Source organism: Leuciscus leuciscus (assembly GCF_965113295.1).
Source record: "Leuciscus leuciscus genome assembly, chromosome: 7".
Taxonomy (NCBI): domain Eukaryota; kingdom Metazoa; phylum Chordata; class Actinopteri; order Cypriniformes; family Leuciscidae; genus Leuciscus; species Leuciscus leuciscus.
The window spans coordinates 24,532,801-24,553,488 of NC_138731.1; the positions used below are offsets into that span (position 1 = coordinate 24,532,801).

At 38.4% G+C, this 20,688-nt stretch overlaps 1 protein-coding gene across 4 annotated transcripts; it reads right to left on the reverse strand.

Moving 5' to 3' along the window:
- Positions 1 to 581: 581 nt before the first annotated feature.
- aff3 (AF4/FMR2 family, member 3) lies at positions 582 to 20,301 on the reverse strand. Of its 4 annotated transcripts, none has more exons than XM_082175135.1 (18): positions 19,999 to 20,301; positions 13,313 to 13,390; positions 12,786 to 12,819; positions 11,277 to 11,334; positions 10,657 to 10,708; positions 9,284 to 9,321; positions 8,705 to 8,897; positions 4,774 to 6,807; positions 4,531 to 4,646; positions 4,012 to 4,168; positions 3,530 to 3,663; positions 3,355 to 3,418; positions 2,806 to 2,942; positions 2,390 to 2,461; positions 2,195 to 2,288; positions 2,047 to 2,093; positions 1,732 to 1,925; positions 582 to 1,560 (listed from the first exon to the last, which is right to left on the reverse strand). In XM_082175135.1, the coding sequence occupies exons 1-18, from the start codon at positions 20,065 to 20,067 to the stop codon at positions 1,439 to 1,441; spliced, it is 3,693 nt and encodes a 1,230-aa protein (XP_082031261.1). In that variant the 5' UTR covers positions 20,068 to 20,301; the 3' UTR covers positions 582 to 1,438. The 4 variants fall into 4 exon arrangements, with proteins under 4 accessions (XP_082031261.1, XP_082031263.1, XP_082031262.1 ...); XM_082175137.1 differs by lacking the exon at positions 19,999 to 20,301 and adding an exon at positions 18,965 to 19,980; XM_082175136.1 differs by lacking the exon at positions 19,999 to 20,301 and adding an exon at positions 18,961 to 19,980.
- Positions 20,302 to 20,688: the final 387 nt, after the last annotated feature.

Sequence of the window (20,688 nt, forward strand, 5' to 3'; positions counted from 1 at the left end):
AAAAATTAGGTGAAGGGACTGTCGCTAAAATAGCAGATTTTTTGTTTTACTTTTCAACAAGATTGAAATAAGATTTTACAAATTTAAAATAAATATTTAATTTATATTATAAATAATTGTATAATTATATTTCAATAATATGAAATTACATATTTATAAATAAAATAGCTATTTTTGTATCACTTTCAGTAGCATTAAATTGTTAAATGTTAAAATGTGTCAACACAATAGTTAGATAACTTGAACTAACAATGAACAGTACTTTTACAACATTAACACATTTGACTTTTATGCGTTTTAAAATGTTTTTTTGTTTTTTTAAGGTGGGAAGGTTAATAAATATGTAAGGTTACTATGTAAGGAAAGTCATGCATTCATTTCTTTGGGTTTTCATAAAATAATATCTTCTTAATGTGCGAAGTCTCTGTTTATTTGTGGGCTTGTTCTTTCAAAATAGAATCTTGATTTTCATTAGAGATATTATGTTAAGGTCTGCTAAATTACACAATATCACTAATGGATTGCTGTGGTGTGCAATTCATCATCATCATCATTTACATATAACCAACACTACTACAATCTACAGTAAAAAACACTTTAATTACAAAAGTCCTGATTATGTTTTTCATTCTTACATTTCAAACTTTACAAGAATTTCACATTGCCATAAATAGTCTGGCATAGACCGACATGACTTTATGCTGGCTATTGTAAAACAGCACCAAAAGTTTACATGACACATGTAAAAAATTCTGACTTATTGCACAAAGAACTTCATAAAAAAACAAGAATCACATCCACAGATCTTAAAGACTTTGTGCATGCACTGATTGTGACATTATAAGTTATGGAAGGCTCATGTAAAAACAAAAAAAACAAAACAAACAGGGTTTAATGAACATTGGATGGATGCAATTTTAATCCAGTAAAGAGTTTTCGTCATAATTACATATAGAAAATAAAAAAGATTTTTAATTATTTCTGATATAAAAATGTGGCACATTTTGGAAAAGCAGCATTTGATGAATTAGCCGACAATGGTTCCTTCTCAAAACTTTCAGTAAGATTAGCATTTTTAAAGAAGTGCTAAGAATTGAATGACCAAGGTTATTTCAATTGGACCTTCAAGTCTTGATTGCATAAAAGAAAACATGATTACATAACATGACATGACACTGTCTCCTTGTATATTATGACATTTAATGCTCAGTAGAATGAAGTAACATAGGCATGTTTGCTTCTAAACACCATTATGATAACATGATGCCACATGACAACCTATGGCAGACAATTTTTGGTCTGGGCCTAACAATAGTCCTGGCCCAAAATAAAAAAACCTCGGTCACAGAGTGCAGAAACTGTAAAATCGTTTGCTAATTTGGCTTCATAACATTGTTTCCACATGTGATTTGTGGAGCTTGAGAATGTCTGTATGATATTATGATAGATTAGCACTGATCCGGATCCACTGCAGCCCTTGCCTGGTGTACTGGACGATATGAGCCATACTGCTATGCAGAGTCAAGGGTCCAGTCAGTGTGTTCAGATAGTTGAAAAATTCTGGTGTGTGCATGAGAAAGAATAATTGAATTGCCAGTAGTTAAATTATTACTGAAATTCTCATTTATCAACAATAAATAAATAAATAAAATAAATGTTTTGTTCTAAGCTATTAAAATGGGCCCCTATGAGAAGCGCACAGTTTTCCTAATAAACTGCACCAAAACTCACCCTTATTTTCCTTGGCCAGGGTGTCAGCCACCTCCCAGTACTCATAACTGTACAGGACACAGTTGGTGATGTTGAGGTGATTTGCTGCCATCTGGTGGATACGATGGGGAATGCTGATGACACTGCTGGGTGAGCTGCCTGTGTGAGATCCCATTATATTGACAGAACAAATAGAGGCAGGAGGTACAGTTCCCCTGTAGAAGCACAAATACAGATGTACTGACACTCAAACACACACAAAAACCACACACAAAAAAAGGTTTCTCACAGTGGCTGAGTATATGAATTACAGGCCCAGCTATAAATAACACTTACTTTCCAGCATCGTTCCAAGGGGGTTTGTGAGGTCCTTTTGGAGAACTCTAATAAAAGCATAAACAGTAACAAGTATTGGTAAATCTTTCAACAGGACAACTTAGTTTTTTTTAACAAACTAGATGCATGATAATTGATAACGGCCTACCTTGAAGTAGTCCAGCAGGACTTTAGAGTATTTCAGAGCGTGGTCCTTTTTAAGTCTGAACATTTGCCAATAAAGAAGAGCAAGACAGCGGAAACTACAAACCAGACACAAAATGTGTGTTTTGTCAACAGACTTAAGCGTGATCAAGATTCAGTCAATACAGATAGTTGCAGATCTATGTAGTGTTGTATTTACCACAGTACAGCTAGCTGTTTGTCTTCCTGGCTGGCTCCAGGGCCTGCATGACTCTTAAGTCTCATAGCGTATCTAATCAACACAGAGAACCAAAGCTTCTCAAATCTCAAATCTCAAATCTTTTGACATACATAGGGCCTTTTTTTGCCCTTTCTATTTTGGAATCAATCTTATTACTGTCCATTGACATTAAGAAATATGTTTGCATTTTTTGTGGCTTGTTGATCTGTCACAGCACTAAATCTCACTCACATCTGATGTAGGTTAAATACAGTCCAGTCACAAGGAGCTACTCCAGTTTTCCATTTATAGATAAAGTCATGTGATATTTGGCCTAGTCGAAATGCTTTCCATGCTTAATTAATGCAGAAGACAAAAATACCAATAGAGAGGGTGAAAGAGAAACACTTAAACACCTTATGAGCTCCACAGTTTCAGCATACATGGTGTAGGGGGACTTGGACTCCAGCGGCCCCTCTTCCATGGCTTTACCACACTCCATGAAAGACAAAGCAGCATCCACATAATTCACAGCTTTTCCTAACTTATCCACCTGCAAACAAGGATAGAGAGGCAAAAGGGTAAATTAAAGCAGTGGATGAATCAGATACAGAGCCACGGATTCTCAACCTTGTTTTGGGCTGTGACTGATTTTTATGTTTGAGACCCCTCCTAGACCCTGGGTTAACATCCTTATTTGCATATTTGCGATATCAATGTCATTGAGAACATTTCACACTGTACACGTTTGGCACCGAAATGCAGAGTTAACACCGCAAAAGAAGAGCAAAAGAGTTTCATAAACCCAGGTAATCCCACTTCTAAATTAGAAATGTGTAAAATGTTTCTTTACTGAGGTTCAAAAGAAGGGTTTAAAACAACGATAACCAGGGGTTATGTGCAGTGTGAAAAGCCCATAAGAGTATTGTTTAGTGTCAATATGCATGTTCACAATGCTGTCATACCATTGCATCTGCTCGATGTTTCAACCTCTTGGCCTCATGCATGTAGTACTCAGCATGATGAGAGCTAACATGAGGGGAAGAAAATAAAGATTAGGGGAGAACTATGGGAAGCCTTTCACCTCATACGCTGCAGAATTGTTAAATGAAACAGAAGCATAAACAGACATGAACTCACACATCACTGATAGGTACGGTTCCTCTGTAGTGAAGAGGAAGGTTTGGGGGAGGAACCCGAGATCCAGAGAGAGGCTGTAGGCGTCCTGACACCCCTACGCACTCCACCTCTACCTTGGGCTGCGTCTTCTGGACCTGTTGAGACAAAGGTCCTGTTTCATTAATGTATAATACATTTTCAGATTAGAGTCCTTGATTCTGGGTTCTGTTAAAAGTTCTGGGAAAAGTTATTTGTGGAACTTTAAAATGTTTTTGAAATCAAGCTGTGAGATTCTTTGTGGAACTCTGTGGAAAGAAAGAAAGAAAGAAAGAAAGAAAGAAAGAAAGAAAGAAAGAAAGAAAGAAAGAAAGAAAGAAAGAAAGAAAGAAAGAAAGAAAGAAAGAAAGAAAGAAAGAAAGAAAGAAAGAAAGAGAAAGAAAGAAAGAAAGAAAGAAAGAAAGAAAAATAAAGCTTTTGTCTGTTGTGTGTGTTATTTTAAGAACCTGTGTTTTCTGTGCTGTTGAATCATTTTTTTCTGGAGGTGTGTGGTACTTCTCTGCATGCTGAGCTTTCACAGAGGGCTTTGAGAGCTCTGGTATGTCAGATGGAGGAGACAATGGGGACACTGGCCTCTTGGAGTAAAAGTAATCGTCCTGACATCTGCATACACAGTAATAAAAAGGACGACATCAAAAAAGCATGAGCCATACAGTAAAGATCAGATTACGCAAACATGTCCCAGTTGGCAAGAATAACAGTTTGAAGTTTTCCATGTTTGTATTTTGTTACAGGGGCTTTCCATGATGTCCTTCAATGTGTAATTGTTTGTTGATATCCCAGTATACTATTAATATGCAATAGCATATACAGGTATGTTCTACATTTCTGAATCAACAAAACAACACTGGAAAAAAATAACACTTTCAGCTCATTAAATGTTTACCTAAACTGTATCTGCAAGGACAAAGCACTGATGTATAAAAGGAAAAAAGTTCAAATAAAGTTATTAGGTCTAAATATACCCGTTTTGTTTGTTGTCAGCGCAGGTTTCCTCAGTCTCATTATGGACTGACGTTGGAAGTCTATCTGCACGAGAGTGATTTCTCTTATTTTCTCTTTGAGCATCTCCATTCTCAGCCTAAGGCATACGGCAAAACATGCACAATCTTACATGTATGCGAGAAGACACCTCTCATATTCAACAGAACATGAATTTAAAAATTGTTTGAATTATTAAAATGTAAATATATTTTTTTCTTCCTCACTTTTCTTTTGCTTCTGCCATCTCCAGGCAGTTGGTCAGAGTGGTGCAGTTGCTTCATCGATGTTTTTTCTTTTGCCTTTCCCGATGACAAAGATAAAGATGAGGACTGTCTCTCAATAATCTCATCTGCACTAGGGACTCTACCCAGAAGCGAGAGGTCTATCCTCACAACAAGTTTTCTCAGGCCTCGATGTGGGACGGTGGGGGACTTCTCAGATCGCCCGAAAGGAACCAGTGTGTAGAGTTTGTGCCTGCCCCGGACTTGTGTATCTGTCTCAGGGGTGCTTAAGCTCGAGCCGTGGGGGTGAGCACCAGTGCCTGAACCCTGTTTGTCATGCCTCCTCTTTGAAACTGTTTTTTGGTTTGATGTTGAATCTGCAGGGACTTTGGTAACGTTCCGGGGTGGACTGGACTCAGAGTCTGATTCAGAGGAAGATGATGAGGACGATGAGGAAGATGAGGACGAGGAAGATGATGGACGAGTGGGCTTGACGACAGGAGTAGGCGAAGGTGGAGAGAGTGGAGGAGAAGGGCTAGAGTCTATCACATGAGGATGTGAGGAAATGTCCTCGTTGCTCCACCTTCTCTTCTTCCTCCTCTGCTCCTCAAGGTTGAGTCCGTTGCATCCCGGTTGAGCGTGATGCTGGCTGTTGGTGTGAGGTCTTTGCTTGGGCTGCACCGCCTTCCATTCAGCTTCCTGCTCCCTCCTCTTTCTCCGTTTCCTTTCTCTTTCCCCTTCCTCAGTTCTCCTATCTTCCTCGTCTTCCTCTTCCTCAGAACTCCGAACCCAGCGGCGCCTTATTACCTGCTCTTCCGCCAGTATTCTTTGTCTCTGTTCCTTGCCAGTGGGCACCAGGGTCACTCCCTGGGCCTTACCTCGGCTGTCCACTTCCCTCTCTCTCTCTCTAGGCTTTGGCTCTTTTTGGGAGTGCCCGGTTCTGGGCACTGGGGTGTCTCCTAGTTTGACCCTGGGCTTTGGGCTGGAACGCGGTTGGGTAGTCTGTTTAGATCTGGATTGCTTGGTATCTGGAAAAGATTTAGTCTTAGAGCTGTGACTAGATTGATTGTTGACTACGATTTGGGCAGAGTCCCTGGACTTTGATGAAGGACCACGGTCTGAGTTCTTTAAAGTATTGAAATAAGATGAATGGCCCGATTTGGAGGTTGAACTGTGGTTTGACGTTCCTGTAGGTTCATTGTTTCTGTGATTATGTTCAATACTATGGTCAGTTGTAGATGAGTGCCTGGCTTGTGGTTTTGGGCTAACACGTGGTCTTTGCTTCAATGAATGCTTTGTAATTGGGTTTGAAGGTGAGTTAAACCTTTGCTTGCTTGTGGATTCAGAGTTTTTGGATTCAGGCTTGTGTGTGAGATCTTTGTGTGACTTTTCTGTTAAGCTGTGTTTGGAATGATGGGGTTGTTGGGGAGGACCAGGTCTAGAGTCTTTGGATCGAGAGTCTTTGGATCTAAATTCCTTTCTCTGGTTGGAGCTATGGTCCTGTGGCACCCATGGCCTGACTTTGGGACGATGTGCTGGATTGGAGGCTGTTGGATGTGCAATATGCCTGGGACTTTCCTGTTGAGGTGACTGTACCTGAGGATATGTACCTTGGATAGGTACTGCGGTGGATGAGAAATTTGGACTGGGGCTTCTGGGAGGGTGCGGAAATAAAGGGCTTGGACTTCGACTCCCTTGGAGGCTGTCTCCTGGACTTGGGCACACACTTGGCACTGGGCTTGGCACAAGGCTAATTCCTGGACTGGGGCATGGACTGTATTCTGGGCTGGGACGAGGACTGTTTCTGGGGCTGTAGTCAAATTTTGGACTTGGGACCGGACTTTCACAAGGACTATAATCCCGTCTTGACTCAGAGTCTCTACCCCAGTATCTTCCAGGTGATGGTCCTCGGCCACTGTCAGATTTTGCACTCCGTCGCTGTCCTCCCCCTGGGTCGTGGTCAGTTGACTGATGCTTTTTAGGAACTTTCTCAAGCCACCTGTCCAGTTGCCACTGTGTGGATGGTGGACTCTCCGTCTGGAGAGAGAAAGGACATGAGTTCAAGAAATAAATATCACAAAATGATAAAAAAAATATTTTGTTTTTTTAATAAATATGAATTTGATCAAATAATGTGACAATATAAGTAGAGTGACCTAGATTACAAAACATGCTTGACAAGATTATGATTATTAGTGAATCCACTCTTTACCATAAACTCTTGACCACTGAGGTTGACAACAGTATAAACGGAAATATTCCAGAACCTCTTTAACAATGAGAAATTGATATATGTGGCTGACAATTATAACAGTGAACATTTCATTCATATTAATAGTGGTGATGCATAGTCAATCTTGGCAATTATAGACTAATCTAAAGGATATTACAAAACTTCTAGCTAATGAACATCTCCACTGCTGACTATACTGGTGTAAAGTAAACACGATATGTGTGCAGAAGACTGCATAAACCCATATCTGAAACCCATTCCTATTTAATCAACCATGTGATTGTGAGAGCATATTGGAGAGAAAATAAAAATTGGCAATCGGAAATGATTAACCTAAATGAATAAGAAACATGAGTATTTATGTAAACAAGCCGGTGTGTCAGTGGGAGAGAGAAAAAAAGAAAAACGGGGTGAGAGGGTGAGCGAGAGAGAGAGAGAGAGAGAGAGAGAGAGAGAAAGAGGGCAGAAACACTGTGGAGATTCCTTAAACACTAACAAAATCTTTCTTTCAATTTCACACCATATTCACACCATAACAATGCCTGTTCAGTTCACTGCTTTAAATTATTACAATCCAGAAGGCTGAAGAAAAAAGCTGCTTTAAAATATAAATACTGTATGACAATAGAATCACACTATAGAGTAATAAAGTGAGTTAACTATTGACTTTACAAAACATTTGAACTAATGCCACAAAACTAAGCAAATACTCACTTGATAGCACACTTAAGCTCCAGGGCAGACTGTGCTTTCCCTGCTTGCCTCCAGTAGCTGACCAGAGTTAATTTAAACTTTTACTCCTCCACTCAAACATTCCCCCTTCCCCTCTCTCTCTCTTTCCAGCAAAGACACTGCATCTCTTGTGCCCTTTTCCCACTGCCCCTCCCCTCAACCCCCCTCTACCTGGAACCGTGTGGCGTTTCCAAGCCGTCCTCCTCAGAGACACTACATGACTACACGTAGATGAAAAACACATGGTGTTCCCTCCTCCCTTCTCCACAGGTTCCAAATAGATGGCATGTTCAGTAATAGAGCCAGCTGTGTCACACAGACACCTTCATTCATACGGTGGTGTAGCCCTATGCTACTGGAGGTTTTAATCCCTCTTTCTGATGAACAAAATTAAGACCACAGAATAATTTTTTTCAAATGTAGCTGTTATAAGCTTAGGATTTTTCCCTCTGTGCTGTTTTAAAGGGAAAGTTAACCCAAAAATAAATATTCTGACATTAATTACTCACCCTCATGTTGTTGCAAACTTTATTTCTTCTGTGGAACAGAAAAGAAGATTTTTTTTTTTTAGATATGTTTTTTTGTTTGTTTGTTTGTTTTCCCACACAATGAAAGTCAGTGGGGTCCATTGTTGTTTTGTACAGTCATACAGGTTTGGAAAGCCATGAGGGTGTGTAAATCATGACAGAATATTATTTTCTTTTTTGGGTTAAACTATCCCTTTAAGTTCTGCTTTATGTGATTAAATCAAGGGTGACATGTAAAACTTCATATCTAGTTAGTCATCTGGGGCGCCACATGTTGACATGACACCCAGATTCTAAAGTCTCAGTGGCCGCCCCTCTACATTCCTCTCTCCAACCCCCACCCTCCCTTTCTTCCTCATCTGCTAAAAACAACTACTGGAAAACTGAGAGAGTGAGGCAATGAAAAATAGTAGATTGTATGGCAAAAAATGTGTTAGTGTACCTCTGTGCTGCAGTTTAGGGTCCGCTGTTGGGTCGGTGTCTCGCACCGGGCGTGCGTTCCTGGGCTCGGGCTACGTGATCGCTGGCTGCTGCTTTCCCACTCGCTGGAGGGGTTTGATCCTGAAGACCCTGAGCTAGAATGTCTCACCCTTCCAACATGTGTGTGTGTGAGGTGCTGCTGCTGGCCTGACAGGCTGTCAGTCAAATACATGCACACAATGGATGGGGATTGAGAAGTGCACACACACTTATTAGGCCACACACTCAGATGCATTTACATGTACAACAAGCTTGAAAATCAAGTTCAGTGAAATTCCAAAATCCCAACAAGTATGCAGACTAAACCCTGACAAAATGCTTGGCCTACAAGTGGTGTGTGTATTTGGGGGTTGAACATATTGAAAGGCCAAAAGAAACAGAGGCTGGTCTATCATCCAGCTGTCACATTCCACATATTCTGACCTCTTCAATATGTAATACACACATACTGACACATACAGAGACAAACACTGGCACATAATGAGTCTTGGTACAGCTACAAACATATAAAGCAGACAAAACATCACAAGCACACACTTACCGGTCATTATCGGCCCAGGAAGTTGTTTGCTCACTTCCCTGTTTAACAGTTAAGAATAAATGAGAGAGCTTTTTAGCTTGGAATCTTCAAATTCACGGTCACTACTAGCATCTTGACCAAAGCAAAAGCCACAGTCCTGCAGTAATGCCAGAAAGGTCAAGAGTCTGGTGTATTTTATGACTCAGACTGTTATGACTCATAAACCTGTAGTCCTGGGTAGAGATGGAGCTGGTGTTGTAGGGTAAATGACTGAGTCAACTATTGAACTCGCTACATGTTCAGTTCCAGCGAACCATGTCAAGTTCAGTAGCTCAGATATGGAGCAGTGTCATTTTTCTCAAGGAGGCAAGAAGGCATTGCTTCCTAACAATTTGTGTAACATGAGGTCATAATTTGTTTAAAATAACTCCTATGGTGGTTATGCGCAACAAACTTCCGTATTCTGTAAGCATTGCTTCCGGTTCAGGTCCTTTGTATGTGCTCAGTTAAATATAAAGCTGTTTTACTGAAGATGCCTTCAAAGGAGCTACCAAAGATGAGCATAACCAATGTCAATCGCATATGCAGATAGACATCTAAAAGCTTTTTATTTTTCTTCTTCTCACTAGCATTCGGATATTACAATTGAATAAAGTGCCAACAATTAAAATAACTAGCGAGGTTAGCTGATTTCCTTAAAAGTACATATACATATACATATATATATATATATATATATATGTATATGTATATGTATATGTATATGTATATATATGTATGTATGTATATATATATAGCTGTTCGTTCATACTGCTGTTAACACTTTCTCCAACAAGCGGATGTGATGAGACCTGTTTTCCTGTTGTTCATGTGACATTCGACATAAAGCCTATTGGAGTGAATGTGAGGGAGGAGCAGCTATATAGTGTAGCACTGCATTCAACATTGATTATAAGAAATGTTTCTTGAGCAGCAAATCAGCATATTAGAATGACTTCTGAAGGATCATGTGACACTGAAGACTGGAGTAATGATGCAGACAATTCAGCATGGCCATCACAGGAATATTTTACATTTTTAAAATGTATTAAAATAGAAAATAGTTATTTTAAATTGTAATATTATTTCACAATATTACTGTTTTCAAATTTTTTATCAAACAAATGCAGCCTTATTGAGCAAGCATGAGACTTCTTCAATGGCGATGTTAGTATTAATGAGAGAGCAATGCAAACACAGGTGACTGTGTGAATGCATTTCATAATGAATGAACAAATGAGCTAGACTGTGTTCAAAGCTAACAGTTACCACAAGCAGTGTAAGAATCATTGCTAATAATAGATGTTATCTGCTTTTTAAACCGATTCCTTGAACAATCTTAATAGGCGCCCTACCTCGTCCTTGTCATCTTCGTCACTGCTGAGCTTCAGGTCATCAGCGAGCATGCTGGGACAGCAAAGGGAGAGTCGGACATAAGAGAATGTCACACTTACTTGACAGAGAGACTTATTCGTTCTGCCAATCTGTAGAGCATCTGTGTGTGTACTAAATGTGTGAGTTTGCCTTGAACAGTTTAACCATATGAGATTGTATCACATTACAAGTTTTAAAGAAAGTAGTCATAAACACTGCACTCTAATGTTGAACAGTGATATTATTTGATGGAAGTTTGCTTCAGGGCTCTCTCCGACTGTGTTAACCTGCTCTGTAATTAGATACTAACTCAGTAAAGTTTATGAGGTCAGTGAAGTTGGTATGGTGGTTAGAGACAGCAGAGATATAACACTGGCCTAACACTCCACATGAGGCTGGTTTTAAACAGCAGTTGGTCCAAAGTAGTTAAATTCCAGGAAGCCCAAAACATTTCTTACACGCTAATATGTACAGACATTCAACACTGAATTTGGTAAAGTCAATGGTTTATTATGTAATAAAGTTCAAAGGCAGAAGCAGTTCAGGCACAACCTGGTGCTTGGTTACCTAGGACAAATCGGGTGCTGTGCGCTGCACTTACGATTTATGAGGGGCCACGAGTGGACGTGAGGGCATCCTCATAGAGACACCATCCCTCACTGAGAGAGCCACAGGGAGAGAAATACATCAGCGTTATGGAGCAGAACGTAAAAACACTACTATATTAGTACATGTACAGCTCTGAACCATGTATATATGAAGCATGTATGAACATGAAGCAAACGTCTTATTGCACACATTCACATTAGGAATGCACATATTGGTACCATATTGGTTTGGTATTAATCAATATTGAATAAATATTTGTCAATATTGGACATTTCACGAGTTCACATCTACATATAATTAGTACAATAAGTTTATGCGTATTTGGCGTGCTGTCCGGGGGGAGGGCTCCGAGCTCGGAGTTAGGCCCGAACCCAGAGTACTACCCCCAGTTGGTAAGTGTAGATGGAACTGGAAGTGAGGAGATGGGGTGGAGGAGGGATGCTGACAAACTTTCAATGAACAGAGATAGGTCTGCTGTGAATTTATACTCTGTCATTGAGTTGATTACTGATTAATCTCCAGCTGTGCATAATTTGGTTAATTATCTGAACCTGCTCCTCCCGAACTTTGTTAATAAAACATTATTTAACTTTGAATGTACATTATTATTAAAAATTTTGGGTAAGTAAGATTTAAAAAAAATATGAAGTTAATACTTTTATTCAGCAAGGCCATTTATTTGATCAAAAGTGACATTTATAAAGTTACAAATGATTTGTATTTCAAATAAAAGCTGTTCTCTTCGAACTTTATACTTATCAAACAATCCTGACATTTTATTATCATGGTTTCCACAAACACATTAAGCTGCACAACTGTTTTCAACATTGATAATAATAAGAAATGTTTCGTGAGCAGCAAATCAGCATATTAGACTGATTTCTGAAGGATCATGTGACACTGAAGACTGGAGTAATGATGCTGAAAATTCAGCTTTGCCATCACAGGAATCAATTACATTTTAAAATGTATTAAAATAGAAAAGAGTCATTTTAAATTGTAATAATATTTTCCAATATTACTGTTTTTTTTCTTCATCAAACAAATGTAGCCTTGGTGAGCATAAGAGACTTCTTTCAAAATTATTTAAAAAACATAAAAAATCCTACCGACCCCAAATATATAAATATAAAATTTCCCCTATATTTACATTGTCTAATGCTCATAAAAAGTTAATCTTCAAAACACTAATAATTTACCATTGTTAAATGTAATCTTTAGTAAATCTCAAAATAAACATCAATTTTTCATATTGTACTTTACAGTGTTGTGATGCTAAATTCACTTGTAGCATTCAAAATGATTGACTTTAGTTTTTAGGATTTTTTTTCTTCTTTTTTTTTACACAAAATAGTAAATAACATTTAACAGTTATCGGTTAGCTGTTAACATGAAAACAGCTTATCGGTATAAATCCAAATTTTAATATGAATATTTAAGTGCATCCCTAATAGCAATAAAAAAAGACAGAGTATTTTGCACATCAGTGTAGCATATTTACCATGTCTGTGTCGTGAATTTGGCAGTTTTCCCTCCTGAGACAGATAAACAGAAAAAATAAATCAGTCAAATCAACACATACAAACAGCATCTTGTCAAAAAACAGAGGGGTGAATTCACTAAACAGTTACTAAACTCAAACAAACATTCGCCAAACCCTGTACCTTATTCAATATTCGAATTCCAGTTTAACCAGGTGTTGTTATGTTCAGGTGCACTTTTGGCATTTTAAACAAGTCGACTCTGGGTTGTAGTGGTGAAGAGAAGCTGTACAGTCCCTAGAACTGGCATGCATTGTGCTTGGAGCATTGTTAGCTGATTTGCATAATTTCTTTAGTGACTCTGGTGCTAAAACAACACGGATTTATGAGTTTATGAGTGTGTGCAAATAAACAATGGAAGTGTAATACCCTGCAGGGAGAGAAAGGAGGAGAGAAAAAGAGATAAACCTACAGAGACAGAGCAGAGGTTGTGCCTTTGGTGAATTGATCACACTTGCCTGCAGTCTGTAATAAACCCTGTGCGTACCTTTGAGTGCGAGTACAGCAAATGCTGGTTGCTCCCTTCCCCTGCGGGCTGCTGGTAAGGCCAGGACTGGGTCATGTCCTATGGAGAGATGAGAGGACAGAGGCTAAAAGTTAAAATGACTTAAAAGTTTGGAAAATTAGCATTTAAAGTGAGGTTCAGGATTATTATATCTAACTGCCTGAAATGTCCTCAGATATAAGGTGCATCTTTTATGGCCTCCTGAAATGTGTCTATATCTACTGACTAAGAAGTTTTTGGCCAATAAAGGCCATTATATCAAAGGGGATTTCCAGTGGCTGTGATGGTGTTGATGCATTTTGCATCTTTAGGAACTCTTAAAAATTCAGCCACTTACTCCGGTTACTTCCAAATCGGTACGACTTTCTCTCTTCTGTGGAACACAAAAGAAGATATTGTCCAAACAATGAAAGTCAATGGTCACCAAAACTGATTGATTACCAACATTCTTCAAAATATCTTCTTTTCTGTTCCACAGATGAAAGAAAGTCATACAGGGTTGGAACAAAATTAGGGAGAGTAAATGATGACAGAATTTCCATAGATATAATGTTATCATAAAATACCTTATATTTTTCCCCCAGAATGCATTAAATAATAATAAATAAATAAAATAGATATATAAATTTTTTTAAACGAATAAAAATGTGAAACTAATCGAACATCACTCATTAAGATTTCTGCTGAAGCTCTTCACTTTTTCCAGAAGTAGGCCTAAGGTTTCATTTCGATCCTTTCTTACTAAAGAGTCAATGTTAATTCAGCGAATGACCTAACACTGCAGAGTTCATGACCTTCTGATGAAGAACCTGTGGGTTTGTGGGAGTGTCTGGCAATTCTCATAATGTGTGTGTTTAAATCAATTACTCAGTAAAAAGTTTATTGTGTAATCTGTGCCTGTGGTTGTTTTGGCTAGAGTGGGGGGGGAAGCAGTCTGTGAAAAAGGCCATGAGTTTTCTACTCTGTACAGCATCTGATTGGTTACAAGCTCAAATGTAATGCTCATGGACTGATGTTCATTTATCTGAGTGTAAAACATTCAGTCAGACCTGTGTCATTAAAGTTGCACAATCTTTTTATTTTTTCTGTTTTTGAATAAATTATACATGGCTGACTGCTAATAGAAAATTGATAAATTATTGTTTTTTGCAAGGTTCTGCAGGTTCTGGTTCAGTGCATTCACGCCATGTTAAAATTAACATAATTACGAGACTCCGACTTGTAAAAAGTGTTAACGTCCATGTGGAATTCGTAATTACAACTTGTAAACTCTGAATTTTCTGAAAGCTCCTATTTGTACCACCTTATTGCCGCAGATTCATTTCGGCATTAATTATGTTGCCATAGAAATGCATTAATCAGAGTTTGAGGACATGACCAGCTCTGGGTAGAACAGCAGACGGGCCCCACTGACTTCCATATGGTCCATCAACTGTTTGTTACCAACATTTCTCAGAATATCTTCTTTTGCATTCAGCAGAAGAAAGAAACTCATACAGGTTTGAAACAACTTGAGGGTGAGTAAATTATGTATGGGTGATGTGTCCATTTAAGAATTAATAAATGGGTCAAGTGCAGCACATTTTTCAAGTCACAACACACAACAGTGGCCTTTCACTTTCAAACTATTTTAGGAAAAACTCCACCAGGTCTTCAACACAGACTGCTAAACTACTTTTAGTAGAACTGTAGAATATCATCATATGTGACCCTGGATCAAGTCGCACGGGTATACTTGTGGCAATTACCAACAATACATTGTATGGGTCAAAATTATCGATTTTTCTTTTCTGCCAAAAATCATTAGGATATTAAAGATCATGTTCCATGAAGATATTTTGTAAATTTCCTACCGTAAATATATCAAACGTTTATTTTTGTGAGTGGATGCAGCACAATTGCGAACATAAATGGACAACTTTAAAGGCGATGTTCTCAATGTTTCCATTTTTTTGCTCCCTCAGATTCCAGATGTTCAAATAGTTATCTCGGCCAAATATTGTCCTATCCTAACATACCATACATCAACGGAAAGCTTGTTTATTCAAAAAATCTCAAAAAAATTTACCCATGTGACTGTTTTTTTGGTCCAGGGTCACATAATGAAAATCTTCTACTGAACAAGAGGATATTTTTAGAAAACATACATTATACACATCAATAGTTCTTCCTAGCCTGTAGCAATATTTCAAAAACACACTCCTCCCTCCAGAGCATAACTCTTCCACCTTTCCACTCTTTCACCTGCTTCATTATCTCTCTCGCCACCATCAGTCACTAAGGACTCATCTCTCTCCTCCAACAACAAGGCTTCCCAGGTGAACCTGAAACACTCTCTCTCTCTCTCTCTCTCTCTCTCTCTCTCTCTCTCTCTCTCTCTCTCTCTCTCTCTCTCTCTCTCTCTCTCTCTCTCTCTCTCTCTCTCTCTCTCTCTCTCTCTCTCTCTCTCTCTCTCTCTCTCTCTCTCTCTCTCTCTCTCTCTCTCTCTCTATCTCTATCTCTCTATATCTCTCTCTCTCTAACCAGAATAGGCTACAACACATTGTAATAAAACATTTTACTTTTCGCATTGATTTTCATGGGTGCAACCACATTAAGACCATGCATTATTTACATTATTTCAGGAACTCCCATGTTATTGGGACCCACTAACCCATTTTCTGTTGTGGAATATTTAATCACAGCAGACTGTCTGTGAATTTGACATTTTTACAGCAGAAACAGTAAGACAAAACTGACAACATTAGGCACATACACACTCATGCTTGCAAAGACACCTGTTGTGCTCTTTCTAAAAATACCCATGACCACAACACCAGCCCTGGGAAGACTTGCACATCTATACATGTGCTTGTTCACCTACACATAATTCAGACTAATGGTAACAGACCGACGAGAATGAGAAATGCAGCACTGCACTGCACTGACTACTGAGATTATTCCACACATAAAGTTCAGCACAATGCACAAGCCTATTGCTTATCAAAACATTGACACTAAATGCCCTCATTTACATTTACTAAAATTTCAACCCATGCAAAACTGAGGGAAAGGGTGAAGTGGACACACAAACAGCAATAGACTTAATAATTGATCATGAGACATCAATAAGAAAACATGCATGTAGTACATATGCCCTTAGATTTCAAAGTGTGTTCTTTCTCTCAATGGAAACCTGGTAAACAAACAAATATAAATACATGATATATAAGGAACATAAGATTACTTGAATATTATTTTATTTTATTGTGATTTCTTGATCTTAATATACAGAACTGTATTTTTCATCACAATCATAACCACAGATTTGAATCTGTACGATCTGCACAAGTATTTTCCCTCCAAAAAACCAAACAAACGACAACTGCTGCATTTCATAGCTGTCATTTTAAGGTAAGTCGTCTGTTCTCAGCAGATGCATGAATTATTGTTCATTTGGATAGCACCTAAATTACTTGTACCTAGAAATATTATAGTAATTCAGTACTCTTACTAATTCAGTAAATGATCAAGCAGTGTCATTTAGTATGCCAACCAAGAGCTAAACTGCAAAAAAAAAAATTAGACAGACAATTCAGCTGAATTACAGTCAACTTTAATGCTTACCAAGAGAAAAATGCCACCAATCCTTTTTTGTGATCACCATATGATCTTCTCATGCTAATGTACAGTTTAAGTGTCAGGGTGAGTGTGTCTCTTGTAGTATTTTTGCAGAGAAGAGACACTATGGTGCTTTTAACCAAATACTTAAGTGCAGTTATGCATAAGCATATTGTGATTCCAAGGACAATTTGTCTCCAGTCTGGATTAGAGCTGCTGGGATTATTTCATTTGAATATTCCATTAGCATTTAAGGATATATTTTGAATGGAAGTCACACTGTGGAAGTAGTGTTGGAAGAAAAACCAGTAGCTCAAATAAAATAAAAACAAGTTAGGCATAATGTGAAAGCTGATGTATGTATCTGAATGGTTTTACCCTGGAGGGGTTTATTTTGTGTAAATGACTATCGAAATGACTATGGAAATGTTACCATACTTATTACATTAAATATTGATTTGAAATTATGCCGTTACAGATTTTTACCGGCTATTATATATAGCCTACACAAAACATTTTAATAAAGATTTTTGTGATTGACCAATCAGAATCAAGCATTCCAGAAAGATTTGTAATAAGTAATGAATAATTGACGACGGGCTGTTGAAATATTTGAAAAATAATGCATACCCGAGGTGGTAAAGCCGTTACACCTCGGGTGTGCATTATATTTAAATAATTCAACAGCCCAAAGTCAATTATTCCACTTATACTACGGTTACCACACCTACAAAAATTGTTCAGATGTTGTATTTTAGGACATTTGTCAGGTTTTTGTCCTTAAAATGCTCTTGGGTGTAGGATTTAAGCATATAATCCCAAGCCTACGTTGCTAATTCCAAAACGTCCTTTTAGAGGAGACTTGAGCCACTGATAGCAGTCTAAAGCAGTTATTAATGCAGCAACAGAGAGAGAGAGAGAGAGAGAGAGAGAGAGAGAGAGTCTGTGTCTCTCAACAGTGTTCAGCAGCAGCGTCTCTACTAATAGCGAAAGTGCGAAACTGTAAGTTTGTCTGCTCCAAGAACAGAGCCGTTATAACATTGCTAGTGAGAAATGTCATGTCTTTTAAGTTGTTAAACTATTTTACTGATAAAATCATCAGAGCAGCGCTGACAACACGTTTCTGTGCGAGTTTATATCCGTAGCCTACTGTATGTGCCTGTGTTTAAGTGTGAGAGAGCGGGATAGAGTAGCCTATACGTGCTGTCCATACATAATAAAATGTAATTTTCTGGCACAAAACATAGAAATCATTTGTAATTTCTATCCTATTGTTTACTATATTTATTTGCTTGGTCAGTGTCGTTGTGGGTTTTTGCTCTTTCGCTGTTAGGCTGTAAAGACCTTTGAAATAACTGAAATCATTTGACGAAGTGATATGGAACTGCCTGGAACTACTTTAGCGTGTGTTTCCCTGAAAATAATTGCACACCTTAGAACGTTCATCAACCAATCAGATTCAAGCATTCAACAGCCCTGTAATATGAATTATTTTGAATGGTGTACACTTTATGACATTCCAATAGGCCTATAGTTAATGTGCAATAATTAAATTAAAAGCATTTTACACTGGTGCTTATATTTATAGAAAGATGTCCCAGATATCAATAAGAAAAGAATGCTCTCTGTGATTAATATAATTAATATAGTTGGCCTATAATTAATCTGAATACATGCTGCACAGTTGACATCTGCATATATATCTGCAGGCGATTGCCATTGTGGTTGCCTGCACACATGCACTTGTCTGAACTGAAGTGTCCTCAAAAGCTCTCAGTGTAGGGGCTGACTCACACACAGCTGTAGGAAATTGTTATGTATATTTTGATGATCCCTTACTTTTTTTGCTTTATTACAAGCCTCCTCCACAGCACCTGTTTCATTACTCTCAGAATGACTGAGAATGAGTCATCTGTGTGAAGCCTGTGTGTTTGCATGAGTGCAGCAGTGAATGAGTGTCGGCTACGTGTGTGTGAGAGAGAAATTCCCAAAGTTTAGCAGCTTAACTGAGTGTATTTAACCTTACTCACTTACTAGGCTACTGGTCTTCTTTGCGCCCTCGGCTGCTCAGACTGATCCTCGACTCTCTTCTCCCAGGTTGTTTGTTTTTTAATTACTATTATTCTCACATTTGCGTCAATAAATATTAGTACAAGCGAGTTAGTCAGAGAGAAGACAAAATCCCCTTGATGCCACCGGGTCTCTGTGGAGAAGTCCAAACTGAGATGCTAAGGCGAAGAAAACATGATGTAACAACAGGAGAGGCAAGGTGATGATTGCCTTGATAGAGTGAAGAAGCTCTCCAGAGTGACAGAAGAGGAAGTTGTTTTTTTAAATTTTGAATTTGAATGTTTCGTACCACCTAATCAACGCTGAGCTCGCCACACAGCAAAACCGAAAACACCAAGATGCGCTCAAAGGTATTCACACCGGAAAACAGTTCAACTGTCAAAACCATAGAGCATCGCATCTCAGAAGTTCTGTCTGTAGTGTAGGCTACTAGGCTACACAGAGACATGACAGCGCATAATTCTTCTAACTAAGTTACGGATTTTTCAAATGTTTATTGTTCCTTATTGAGCACTACATATATTAAAACATTTCGACGACCAAAAAAGTTAGTCAGGTCGCCTATTTTACATGATGTTAAAAACATAGGTTAAAAAGCAGCTCGCGATGAGAAATCGTGTCCAGCTGAGGAGGTTACCATAGTAACAGTACGCGGCTCGTGTACATACTTTTCGCGAGGAGCATCGGGCGAAACATTGACAAACATAAACACAGCCAATATTCACCACTTACCTAGGCTATATATTCACATTTCACAGATACAACACAACAAGCTGCGCTTTGTTTAAAAAGTTTAAAGATAGTTGACATTTGGTGAAGAAAGAAAAAAAGGTTGCGCGAGACTGCATCATATTTTCTACAGATTAATAATAATAATAAAACACATTAAATAAGATAACACCACCAAAAAGTCTAAATCAAATTGGCTAGTCATGTTTTTGTTTCTACCTGAAAAACAAAATAGCCTAACTAAAAGCATAGTTTAATTTGACACTAACCTGGGATGCGTGCTGAAGCATGAAACAAACACTTGCAAGTTTTCCCTTACTTCCATAAATGGTAGGCATGTTGAGGTCGATTGTTTAATTGTCCATTTTGGCAGCTCCAGAAGCGCAGCACTGCGCACCGCACGAGCGTCAACAGGTCACGCATCAGAGGCACGGTCGGTTGTGTGGAAGCACGCGATGGGCGGAGGCTGATGTAGCCTACAGACGTTGAACTCGGCGTTCTCACCTAAACATCGCGTCAGAGCGCTATGACGGCGATCAACGAAGGAAGATGCTCGTTCAGACACTCCTGCGTAAGCAAGAAGGGAGGAGGGAAACAGTCACCGAGAAGCTGAAGCATAAAATTCCTCTGGGAATACAAATAAAACAAGCAAAAATTATCTATCTATCTATCTATCTATCTATCTATCTATCTATCTATCTATCTATCTATCTATCTATCTATCTATCTATCTATCTATCTATCTATCTATCTATCTATCTATCGCTACATGTAATTGTAAGGGAGTAGGGAGACTGATGATTTTCACAATGCAAACACTTAAAATTAGCTTATATCTCTTAAGATGATGGAGGTTGGATCGTGATACATACCCACATAACAGGATTAGGCATGAAATGATTTTCCCTGAATCTCCAGATGTGTGTGTGCTTATATAGATATAATAACCTTGTGTTACT